This window comes from Lepus europaeus, chromosome 4 (assembly GCF_033115175.1).
Source record: "Lepus europaeus isolate LE1 chromosome 4, mLepTim1.pri, whole genome shotgun sequence".
Taxonomy (NCBI): Eukaryota; Metazoa; Chordata; class Mammalia; order Lagomorpha; family Leporidae; genus Lepus; species Lepus europaeus.
This window is the reverse complement of record NC_084830.1, coordinates 119,943,957-119,957,094: the sequence shown is the minus strand read 5'-3', so window position 1 is coordinate 119,957,094 and position 13,138 is coordinate 119,943,957. Positions and strand designations below refer to the sequence as shown.

The 13,138-nt window shown below is 44.0% G+C and overlaps 1 protein-coding gene across 1 annotated transcript in view; it reads right to left on the bottom strand.

The window, feature by feature from the left end:
• The window catches only part of ATP10B (ATPase phospholipid transporting 10B (putative)), a 111,395-nt gene extending 98,515 nt beyond the window's left edge, over positions 1–12,880 (bottom strand). Inside the window, exons 1-2 of the mRNA XM_062189682.1 lie at positions 12,606–12,880; positions 11,166–11,360 (exon numbers count right to left, since the gene is read on the bottom strand). Coding sequence (XP_062045666.1) covers positions 11,166–11,360; positions 12,606–12,880 — 470 coding nt within the window. The remainder of the gene's footprint in view (positions 1–11,165; positions 11,361–12,605) is intronic.
• Between the last annotated feature and the right edge of the window lie 258 nt (positions 12,881–13,138).

Here is a 13,138-nt window from a genome sequence, read left to right as displayed (position 1 = left end):
GGCTTTGGATTGGCACAGCTCTGGCTATTGTGGCTATCTAGGGAGTGAACCAGCGGATTGAAAACCTCTCTCTCTCTGTGCCTCTCCTTCTCTAACTCTGCCTTTCAAATAAATAAATCTTAAAAAAAATCAAATGGGGACCAAATACCTGCCTTATTAACAGTTGCACAAATATGACACTGCATACACTCTGTTAGAAGTTGCTTTGGGGGGAACCTCGCTTCTTTGCCACTATCATTGCTGAGATAATAATAAAACCATTTCCTTTTCCCTAATTTCCTTTCTAGCATTTATGTGATATTTTGGCCATTAAAGATCTCACTCCATTTTTCCCATTCCTTTCCACTGTTATGCTATTTTTCATATAGTCAAAAAGAAATTCTGTTATTTATTGTACTTTAATATAATTTAATTAAATGGCATGGATTTATTTTTCTTACCTATTTGGATTAAGGCTTTGTGATTCACGCAAATAATATGCAGATGGTAGCACCTCGGAATTGCTAATAAAAATTTGATAACCGTTAAAAAAAAAAAAAAGTTGCTTTGGACCAAGAGGCTTAGGCTCTGGACTAGATGAGGCCACCTACAACCTTGCTTCAATGTACGTGTTGCCGTGGGTATGCTAACTGTGCTGCCGGTAGGGAAGTGTAAGAGGACAGGCCCCCAAGGACTTTCTGAACTTGGATTTTAGAATTCTGCCACACAGAAGAAACAGAGAGCAGGGCCTAAGTTTTTGCTTTTACAACATTTTAATGCTGCCCACTGGGCAATGTGGCTCAGTGAATATCCTTGCTTTTTTTTTCCCCAATAAAATTGGCAATTCTTCCCTTGTATGTGTGAAGAACACAGCAGGAAAGATGAAGCCCAAGGCTAGGACAGGCAATGAAAACATCAGAGTTAAGATGACTGGAAATTTTAAAAAAATCATCTATTGTTACTTAGAGTGCAAATACTGAGTTAACTGTGTACAAGGATTATCTCATTCAATCCAGATGGCTCTGGGAGATGGGTGCTAGAACTGTTCCCATTTTACAGATGCTGAAGTGGAGGCTCAACTGATCAACTACATTTGTTACACATTTTCTAAGGAACAAGTCCAAGTAGGATGCCAGAGCCCTCAGTGGAGGCATCCGGTGAGATGCTGCTTGAGACTGCTCCCTCACCTGCTGTGGCACCACATTCTTTAGGTTGCTTGTATAGTGACATTAATTTCAAGCCCTCTCACATGTCATCCGCACAAATCTGACTGTAGAGAGATTACGAGTGCTATTTAAAGATGAGAACAATGGGCCTTGACCGCTTAAGTGGCTTCACGTAGGCCATGTTGTTAATTACTGAGACAACCAGGGTGAGGACCTCTGGTTCTCTCATTCCCACATTCCCAGTGGGGACACAGGCATGAAAGTCAACCGATGGGCCAGTGCACACAGGCTGCAGCCCAGAGCAGGCCCCCAGGGCCAGGGTGTCAGAGCTCTGCCCTTCTCCTGTAGCACACATGTTTATGTTTCCTGTTACAGCAGCTGCCTGACTTACGGAACAAAGACTTTCTGTATCTTGGGACAAATCAGATTTAAAAACAAACAAACAAAAAACCTCACTTGTGTCATTCGTTCCCTAATTTCTTGGTCCTGGTTTCTGATACCAGCACAAGACAGACATACTGCTTTTAGGTGACACACAGGCTGTGGGCTGAAACACATTCCCTCTGCCTGTCCAGTGCTGCTCATCCTTCAGTGCTCTCCAAACATGCTTACGGCTTCAGGGAAGACATCCCTGAAGTCTGGCATCCTCTATGCTACTCTGTCCCTTGTGTGCCGGCTGCTAGCAAGTGTGTGCGACGTCACCAGTGTTAAGTTCATTGTAACCACTGGAGTGAGATCCCCTTGATAGCACACAAGGTCTCTCATGGCGGTACGCACCTACTAAGTCCTGCATTCTGTCTGCTGAACACACAAGTGAGTGAGTGACCAGGGGCGGACACCCAGAAAGGCTTTAGCTTCATTCTGGTACAGAGACAAAAGCACTCTGGGTTTCCTTGGTTCATGTTCCTCCCTCCATGCTGCATGTTTCTGAACACAAATAAACACTTATGAAGCTCAATGGAAAAATACAATTCTCTCGCTGGGTATGGTTTCGAGATTCATTAAACTGAGCCCTGGGAGAAACTAAGCTAATACGATTCTGAAGCTAATCTCTCCTCGAAGTCATTCCATAAATCTGATTAATGGGTCACGTTTAGACCACAAGCACAGTTGCTATATTAAAAGAAAAATGCTTTAACAGGATTGTAATTCTGTTAACAAGGCTTCTGCTGTTTCAAAAGAGACATTTTCTTCCAGTCTAAACAGGTCTGGGTGGGATGATGCATATGATTAGGAAGTGAGCAAAATTCTAAAGGCTTGAGTAGTCAATTGCCCAAAAATGAAAAGAAAAAAGACATCAGTTTCTCAAACAAGCAAATCTGAGAGGAAAAGAATAAAATGGACAGACCCAGGCTATGTGAGATACGATTTCATGTCGCTTTTCAGAACAAAAGAAATTAGGCTTCCAGATCTGCTGTTGTTTCCCGGGCATCCCATCATGCATCACTGATACCTGGCCCTGGGATATGCCCTTTAGAGCCCACCAGTTAAGACAGCAATGAATACTTGTCTAGCATTTCTTAATTTTTTGTTACAGGATCTTACACATAATTCATCACTTCAGCTTTAGAACTTCAGGGACACAAAGTACAGAGTGTCCCTAAGTGTGGAGGTTCCTATTCATACGTAGAAAGCAATTTATAAAGAGTCTACGCTCAAAAGTGTTTTAAAGTGATGGTGTTGAGGACACGGAGGTAGCCTTTCTAACATCTGTTCCCCTTCTCTTAGACAGTTTTCCATTTGGGTTTTACATCTCTGTAGAGCCCATATGTGCTGCTGGATGCTGACATCATGCGAGACTCTGAGTGGGAATTGTGGTTCAGATATAACTTCATGCCTAAAATCTCATCTCTTGTACTTGGGAACTTTGTCGGGGTAGACCCAGGACCTGCTGGGGACCACCACGATGTGAGGCGGCTTTAGGGAGAGAACTTCCTTTATCTCCCAAGAGAGCTACAAGAAATGTCTTTCTCCTTTTTTGGATTATCACACTTAGATATGAGGGCTGGAGCTGCTGTAGTTAATTTATTGCCAAGAGGGAAGTCTGCTGAAAGGTAAAGATGACACAGAGAGCCTGGATGACAAGGGCTGTCGATGCTGCACTGCGAATGCTGATCAAATTGTGCTGATTACCTGCTTACTGTAGGACTCTGTAGATACAGGAATGCACAAAGTGCTTTGGTTGCTGACATCTGTGCGAGTTGGGGTTTCTATACTTGCAGTGGAGAACACTGTCAAAGCTGACTTAAAATTGAATACCTGCTTAGGATGGTTCTCCCAGGATCTTTATTATTCCTAAACATATTGTTAGACTCAAAAGAAGCATCACATGTGTGCTATTTCCCACCTTTATTCAGCTGAGGGCTCTGCTCTTGAATAATGCAGCTGACAGGACACGATGCAGGTGCACTCCCAAGTTTCATAAAAGTGGAAACTGACACCAAGATTTAAGCAATTTTCCCAAGCTTTTCAGCCTCAATAGTAGATCTGGGTCTTGGGCATAGGCCCATGACTCCCAGGCCTGCATTCTCTCCAAAGATCAGGACCCATCTCCGTTCCCTAGGAGACTCCAGATTCCCAGGACATTATAAAGCAAAGGTTGCAAATGAGGGGACTCAGAGGCAAAATAGAACCTCGGGTCAAATAAAACTGGTCTGAAATGTTTAAATGAGTTATATCTTTTACCAACACTCAGAAATCATGTTCTTGGATCCAGTGTTGTGGTACACAGGGTTAAATAGCCACTGTGTCACCAACATCCCATATCAGAGCACTGCTTCGAGTCCCCCTGCTCCACTTTCAATCCAGTTTCCTGCTAATGTCCCTGGGAAGGCAGTAGATGATGGTCCAAGTACTTGGGCCCCTGCCACTAATGTGGGAGATCAGGAAGGAGTTCCTGCTCCTGGCTGTAGCCTGGCCCGGATCTCACTGTTGCAGCCATTTTGGAAGTAAACCAGAAGGTAGAAGATCGATCGATCTCTCTCTCGCTCGCTCTGTCTCCCCCTCTCTGTTGTTCTGCCTTTCAAATAAATAAATAAATATTTTAAGAAGTCATGTTATTTCAAATGAAAATGCTAACTTCTAGTTCTCTAATAACACTGAGGCAATCTGGCAATACAAGGGCTTAGGTTTTTACATGGTAATAGAAAGCAGGAAATGAGGGGCTGACATTGTAGTACAGCAGGTTAAGCCACCACTTGCAATGCCAGTATCAGAGGCTGGGTGGTGTCTCAGATGCTCCAATGCCAATCCAACTACCCACTAATGTTCCTGGGAAAGCGGCAGGTGATGATGTAAGTGCTTGAGTTCCTGCCATCTTATGGAGTTCCTAGCTCCTGGCTTCAGTCTGGCCCAACCCTGGCTATTGCTTCGATTAGGGGAAGAAACCAGCAGAATCAATCTCTCTCTCTCTCTCTCTTCTGTCTCTCTCTCTCCCTCCCTCTCCCTGTGTCAGTCCCCCAACTCCTCTTTCTTTCAAAGAAATAAATCTTTAAAAAACAAAAGAGCACAGCATGAGCTGGTGGTGAGTCTTGCCAGCTGGACGGATGCATAGCCTTCCGAGCTGGCCACAGGCCCCACGTCCTCTGCTCCATCACCAAGTGTCGGTTGCCATTTATCATTAATGGTGTAATATTGCTTTTCTTTTTATATCTACTCCATTTTAATTACCTGTCTAGTCCCTGCAGCTAATGATTCTGCTATCCTTGAAAATATGAAATTTCCCCAACTAAATCCCAGTAAGTTTAGAGGAAGCACCAAGTTAATCAAAGAGGAACAGGTTTCCAAACTGTGTATCTTAGTCCTTCCTGGGCCATAGTTCCAACGAGCCAGAATGTATTTTTGGGCTGTGATTGTCTTTTCAGAGCACATTTCTTCGTCACTGCCGTTTTACTGAACACCCTTTGGGAAATACTGCCATGAAAACCCTTCATGTCCTTGCCTGCCAGGGAACCGGTGGACTTATGTCTTTCTCTTCTAGATTGTTATCATCTACGTTTTCTTAAGTCCTTAGGAGGCTGTTTTGTAAACCTAGCCCAGGTCAGTTCAACTCCCGGCAGGGGTGAATCTGTGATCTGATCAACACTGACATTATCCCCAAGAATGGGCCCATTGTTCTGGAATGTTCTGGCAGAGTGGGGAGAACAGGACCAGGCTCATTGCAGCCCACACACATTCCTCCCTAAGGAACTGGATTCTTAGCTTCACTGTGCATCTTCTATGAAAAACAAAACAAAGGAGAGGTAGAAAGCAAAAAGGGACAGGTGGATTGGTGCTAGAAGAAAAACAACGCTTTCTTAAAAACTATCTCTTCAAAGAAAGGCACCACATGGGCAGTTCTTTCTGCATTTATAATTTCCTTACTCAAAGATAAGGGACAACTAACACTCTGATGTTGGAGTCCAGTGCTCCTAACACTCAAGACAATCGGATCTGGCTGAAACAAAAGCAGCAGAAACAAACCCTTCCAATGAACTTTTCCAGATGAGCAGAGGCCAGAAGCTCCTTTGCTACTGAAGGCTTGAAAGAGTTGAGGGATGTGAGGGACAAACACTGTCTTAAATAGTCTCCTCGGAGGCTTCTCCCAACTACAGCTTTCCAAGTGGAGTTTGGCTCCTACACCCTCTCCTCAGCCAGTTACAAGTCAGCCAGTCGTCATGGCCCCCAGGGAAGAGAAGCCCTTGCTAGATGTGAGCAGTTCCTAAACGGCGGCGCTCCACTCATTCCCACGGCCACCCCAGAACTTCCGCTGCACTAGGGCTGCCGGCAGTTGGAGGAGACAAGACAGGCCTATGGAGCGCCTTCACAGAGAGGCATGCTCTCTTTACTGCGCAAGAAGTCAAGCCCTCACCTGCTTGTGGTTCAGCCATCTCCTGTTGCTAACAGCTAGCTCAGAAAACATACTTGGTCACTGCAGTCTCTCAATAAGGCCTGAGCCCGCTCCCTTGATTCTTTGGGGGCTGTCATAGAGCGGAGACACTCCTGAACAGAAGACATAAGTCATAAGACATAAGTCTTCTTCCTAAACATGAGAGCATACTCTTTCCCTAATAGCCCAGCTTGGTCACCGATTCAAGAGAACCTTTGTAAAATAAGGGCATGCATGATATGACATTAGACAACGTGGCAACACAGGTGGTGTGTGGTCCTGGCTTTGGCTGAGACAACACCAGAGAGGCTGCTCTGGGATAGTCTTACTGATGGAGCTAGTTCAAGTGTTATGCTCTAAAAATAAAGAGCCATAACTTGCATTTATTGAGCAGTGGATCCATGTCAGGCATGAGGCTTAGCATTTTTGAAGGATCATCTCGCACAATTCCTACAGCCATTCTAAGAGTGGTTCCAGTCTTACTAATGATAAAGCAAGGTTCAGAGGGGCTATGCCGCTTGCTTAAGACCACACAGGTGCTAAGTACTGCAGACAGAGTTCCACGCAGGCAGTGGTCTCCTGTCTTGTGTCTTCTAACCCTTAGCTCCCCTGAAAAACACTGTAATCTCTTCCCTTCCAGGGTTCCCAAACATGCTCAAATGTGCCCACAGCCAAAACTGTACTAAGAATCACTGAGAATTCTTAAGGGTTAGATGTATTCGAAGAAGCAAAGAAAAACGCTATATAAGAAAAACTTCCTAGTTTGGAAAGACAAACAACTCTCCCCCCCCCCCCCGAGTTTTAGATTATAATTCCCAATCTAGGGAACCAGACAGCTTCACTCAGCCAAAAATAATGCCACCCCCCTGCTCCCTCCCTTCTAACAGCAGCAGCTGCAGCAGCGGCAGCAGCCACAGGAACAGCAGAGCTGGGTCCACAGGACTTCCCCGCAGTTGCTTTACCTGCTATAGATCAGACTCTCCTGGTTATTGACGACATTATCGGATTTGTACCTCCGGAGGTCTTCCCAGGCGTCCTTGACTGCAGTGACCGCCAGGATGACACAGATGGGGATCACGCTCACCTCAGGCTGGAAAGCATTGACCACGGGGATGAAATTCAGAATCGCAATGCCCACAAAGTAGAGATTGGCAAAGCGGTGGAGCTGCTCAAAGATGTTCTTGGGCACGAAGGACAGCACGGTGTACTTGCTGGTCTTGATTTCATTCCCACAGTAATGCCTGTTGGGGTTCTCTTTGTCCGCCCGCCCCTCAAAGGGCAGGTTGGAGACCACCACTCGCTTCTTGTCTTCCTTCCTTTTCCGCCTTTTCCTACCTTCTTTTCTCATCTCTGCAAACTCCTGTTTCTTTAATTCTCATAATTTATTTCTCATCTTTTACCTGTCTTCTCTGCTGAAAATTTCTCTCTCTTTTTTCCAAAGGAAAACTAAGAATAAAAATACAATTTACAAACACCAAGGGAGCGGTATGATAAGGCAGAGAACAGGTGTGTATTCTCCAAGTCACTTCCTTCTACTTGTTTCAGACTCCACCTGTTGGAATGCAGACGTCACTCACAGGTATCTTCCTTTTCCATCCCAGGCAGCCAAGAACATGTGTTCTAACTCTGGGTCCTAAAACCTACCTTGTTAAGTTCTGAAAGTTAGCTTCTTTCTTTTTAATTTTATGTACTTTTTTTTTGAGAGAGAGAAAGAAAGAGAGAAAGACATGTAGGATGGGGTTAGAGGTTACTCCCCAAATGTCTGCAAAAGTCCCACTTGGGCTGAAGTCCAGAGACAGGAATTCAACCCAGGTCTCCGAGGTGGACAGCAGGAATCCAATTACTTGAGCTATCACCAGTGCCTCCTAGTGTCTGTACTGGAATCAGGAGCAGCCAGATATGAAATGCAGGTACTCCTCTGTGGGAGCCAGTTGTCTTCAACAGTGCTTAGTTGCTGAATCAAATAGCAATCCCTTCAAGAATGGATTTTCAGAGTTCAACCAATAGTATTAAGTAGAAAAAAAATACTAAAAGGGATAAAGTATTAAGTTGTACATCAACAATCAGGACAAGGGCCGATCAAGTCACTCTTTCTCATAGTGTCCATTTCATTTCAACAGATTTCCTTTTTGGTGTTTGGTTAATTGTCACCGATCAAGGGAACATATGATATTTGTCTCTCTGGGACTGGCGTATTTCACTCTGTAATTAACACACAATTATTCTTAGGTGTTTAAATTTAACTGAAAAGTGATCTCTGTTAAATATAAGAGTGGGAATAAGGAGGGAGGAGATGTACAATTTGGGACATGCTCAATTGGACTTGCCCCAAACGGTAGAGTTAGAAATGTGTCAGGGGATTCTAATTTAATCCCATCAAGATGGCATGTACCAATGCCATCTCACTAGTCCATTTGATCAATTTCAGTTCACAATTGATCATACTGATAGGTCTAAGAGTCAAAGGGATCACACAAACAAGACTAGTGTCTGCTAATACTAACTGATAAAATCAAAAAGGGAGAGAATGATCCAACATGGGAAGTGGAATACACAGCAGACTCATAGAATGGCAGATGTCCTAAATAGCACTCTGGCCTCAGAATCAGCCCTTAAGGCATTCGGATCTGGCTGAAGAGCCCATGAGAGTATTTCAGGCATGGAAAGCCAAGACACTCTGGCAAAAACAAAAACAAAAAAATCCTAAATGAAAGATCTCTGCGAGTGAGATCCCAGTGGAAAGAATGGGCCTTCAAAGAAGGAGGTACCTTTCTCTGAAGGGAGGAGAGAACTTCCACTTTGACTATGACCTTGTCTAAATAAGATCGAAGTCGGTGAACTCTAAAGGCTTCCATAGTTTTGGTAACTCATGACAAGAGCCTAGGGAGATTACTGACGCCATAAACAAGAGTGTCAATTTTTTTTAAACTTTTATTTAATGCATATAAATTTCCAAAGTACAGCTTATGGATTACAATGGCTCCCCCCCCCCAATAACTTCCCTCCCACCTGCAACCCTCCCCTCTCCCGCTCCCTCTCCCCTTCCATTCACATCGAGATTCATTTTCAATTCTCTTTATATACAGAAGATCAGTTTAGTATATATTAAGCAAAGATTTCAACAGTTTGCACCCACACAGAAACACAAAGTGAAAAATACTGTTTGAGTACTAGTTATAGCATTAAATCACAATGTACAGCACATTAAGGAAAGAGATCCTACATGAGGAGTAAGTGCACAGTGACTCCTGTTGTTGACTTAACAAATTGAAGAGTGTCAATTTGTTAAGTATTGAAACAGTATTTTACACTTTATCTTTCTGTGTGGGTGCAAACTGTTGAAATCTTTACTTAATATATACTAAATTGATCTTCTGTATATAAAGAGAATTGAAAATGAATCTTGATGTGAATGGAATGGGAGAGGGAGTGGGAGTTGGGAGGGTTGTGGGTGGAAGGGAAGTTATGGGGCAGGGGAAGCCATTGTAATCCATAAGCGGTACTTTGGAAATTTATATTTGCTAAATAAAAGTTATAAAAAAAAAAGAATGTATTTTCAGCCAGAAAACTCTGAGGCTTTAAAAACAGCTTAAGTTTTCTCATTTTCCTGATACTATTCAAAGAATTCCTACTAAATTTAGTGTCCTGACATGACTCATCTTGGAGTTTATTTTTTGAGCTTCTTACCACCTTGTGATAATATAGTGTCCTGGGGCCGGTGCTGTGGCACAGTGGGTTAAGGCCCTGGCCTGAAGCATCGGCATCCCATATGGGCGCTGGTTCTAGTCCCGGCTGCTCCTCTTCCAGTCCAGCTCTCTGCTATGGCCTGGGATAGCAGTGGAAGATGGCCCAAGTCCTTGGGCCTCTGCACCCACATGGGAGAACCGGAAGAAGCTCCTGGCTCCCGGCTTCGGATTGGCGCAGCTCCGGCCGTTGTGGCCATGTGGAGGGTGAACCAGCAGATGGAAGCCCTCTCTCTCTCTGTCTCTATCTCTCTCTGTAACTCCATGTTACAAATAAATAAAATAAATATATATTTTTTTTTAAAAACAATGTCCTGTTCATAGTACAAAAGAACTTGAAAAAGTTCATGGAAAAGGAAAAAGATTTATTCATTTGGGGGAGAGAGACAGGAAGGGAGATGGAAAGGGAAAAAGAGAGGGAGAGCGAGAGAGGTATCTTTCATCTTCTGGTTTACTCCTCAAATGTCTCCAACAGGACTAGGAGCCTGGAATTCAATCCTGTTCTCCTATGTGGGCAACAGTTGCCCAAGTACTTAGGCTATCAGCTGCTGCCTGCCAGGATCATTAGCAGGAAACTGGATCAGAAATGGAGAACCCAGGACTGAAAATGGCACTTTGATATGGGATGTGAGCATCTAAGGTAGCAGCTTAACCCATTGTACCACAGTGCCTGCTCTCATGGAAAAGGACTTAAAATATGTTCATTTTGTGAAAAAATATTTTGAAATAAATTACTTCAAAAGGTTTAAGAAAAACGAATCTTATGAAAAAGCCACATGGATTTCAAAAATGTTTGCACCAAAATGAACTTATCTTTTAATTCCATTTTCCCACAGTTTTTGATGTACTTCAAAATCATTTATTTATTTATTTATTTATTTATTTGAAAGACAGAGAAAGAGAGACAGCACGTTAGCACATGACCTCTTCCACCTAAAAGTTCTCTTCCCTAATGACTGCAATAGCCAGGGCTGGGCCAGGCCTAAGCCAGGTGCCAGGAACTTAATCCGGGTCTCCCACAAGGGTGGCAGGGACTTGATGTACCCTTGTAACATGAATGTTTACCCAAGGTAAACCAATGTTTCTAAACCTTAGCATTATTGATGCTTTTTATGGGCTAATAACTCTCCATTGTGGGCTATTGTCCTGTGCATCATAGTGTATTTAGCAGCAACTGTGGCTTCTATCCACTAGATGCCAGTAGTACCCTCCCTCCTCCTGTGACCGTCAAAAATTATCTCCAGATACTACCAGATGCTCACTAGGGTTCAAAATTGCCCTTTTTTGGAGAATCACTGAATGGAGCAAAGTTAAGAAAACATGATGTATGAACAGATAAACATCCTTCAAACGAGCTAAGGAGTTTGCATGACCTACTCGCAAGAGAGAAAACAGGCAGATTTCCCCTACCTTTCATATATTCGGATGCTGGAAGTGTTTATCGCTCTGTCAAAGCGGTGTCTCCTGAAGTCCTCTATGCCGTCCTTGACCATGATTACAGACAGAACTATGGCCAACGGCAACATGGTGATTTCCTTGTGGAACACCTCCATGGAGGGCATCCAGTTCAGAACCACCAGGAACAGGAAATAGAGGTTGGCCCATCTGGAAAAGGCAAGTAAAGTTTGGGTGAAAAATCGTGTAGAAATGGCCCTTCCCAACTAAAGTAACATTCTCTTTCAGCGGCAACTCAAATGCTGTGTTTGCCAGTTGCGTTCCTCTCAGAGTCTACTTCCTCTTGTGTAAAACAAGGATGGTAATGCCTTCGTTAAAGGACTTTTCTAAACAAGACATGATCAAATAATTGTTTAATGTACAGGTGAGGGCTCTGGAACATAGCAGTTGCTCAATACATGGTAGTTAATCATGTTAAATTTGAAGTTTAGCCTAATATTTGAGTTTATATTTTGGTTTATAATTAAAAATGATTTCTCACGTTATTGCACCAGAATGGCCTACGGTTTAAAGCTTCAAAAGCGCATCTTGCAGCCGGCGCCACGGCTCACTAGGCTAATCCTCCACCTTGCGGTGCCGGCACACCGGGTTCTAGTCCGGGTCGGGGCGCCGGATTCTGTCCTGGTTGCCCCTCTTCCAGGCCAGCTCTCTGCTGTGGCCAGGGAGTGCAGTGGAGGATGGCCCAAGTGCTTGGGCCCTGCACCTGCATGGGAGACCAGGAGAAGCACCTGGCTCCTGCCATCGGATCAGCGCAGTGCGCCGGTCGCAGCGCGCCGGCCATTGGAGGGTGAACCAACGGCAAAAGGAAGACCTTTCTCTCTCTCTATTTCACTGTCCACTCTGCCTGTTAAAAAATAAAATAAAATAAAATAAAAGAAAGAAAAGGCGCATCTTGCTGTCTCTTGTCAGAACCCCAGTATCTTTGCACATGCAGGAACATTCTCTTGGCTCCCTTCTCAGACTTCTCTGTGCCCCTTTTACTCAGTTAATTCTTTCTCTTTTTTCTGGTTATTCTTCAAATGTTACATCAATTGCAGTAACATCCCTGACTTCCTTAACGAGGCCAGATTTCCCTATTTACTCTAATAGGACCAGATACCTGCCCTCAGAAGCATCTTCTAGTTATATTATCATATCAACTTAGAAGTTAAGCTCTCTTTTATGGCACAATACACTCAGTGAGAATAGTCCTTCATTTTTCCTCATGTATCTTTAGCATCCAACACATGGCACGAGATGGAGTAGAACTTTATAAATATTTATTGAATGACTGAAAGAATGAATGGCATGCATAGGTACTTGGATATTAACGGTGACCCAATGACAGTATCTCTGTGTGCATTTAAGTGGCAAATACTTGGTTCGATGTGTGTGTCTGGACAAGTGGACACATACCTATGAAACTGCTCAAAGAGATTCTGGGGCAGGAAGGTGAAGAGGGTGTATTTGGTGGTACAGATTCTGTTGCTGGAGTATCTCCTGGAGACCTTCTCCCAGTCTTGCTGGAATGTGTTGTTGTTGGGGAACACGACCCGCTGCTGTGTCCCACGGGAGCACTCCCTTCCCGTCTCCGGAGGGAGTAGTGGGGTGGTTTCTGATGGAGACTGCGGGAAGCCGTCATCCACTCTCCATTGCCACCGTGGCCAAGACGAGTCCACTGAGATGGCCATTTCCAGCAGCAGTAGCCTAGGGTCTGCAAGTAAGCACAAGGAGCTGTGATGGTCAGGAGAGAGTAGGACACATCCACTTTGTTCGCAAGGTAGACATTGGGATTCAGTGTGAGAAGCATAGGTTCAATGCTAGGATCCATTTATTCCAGAGTGAGAGACTTTAAACAGACAATTACATAAATACCATCCAGGTAATACTGCGATAGGGGCTGTGAAAGCAAGAGGTAGGGGTGGGGGGGTGTGCCAATGAGCTGGCAT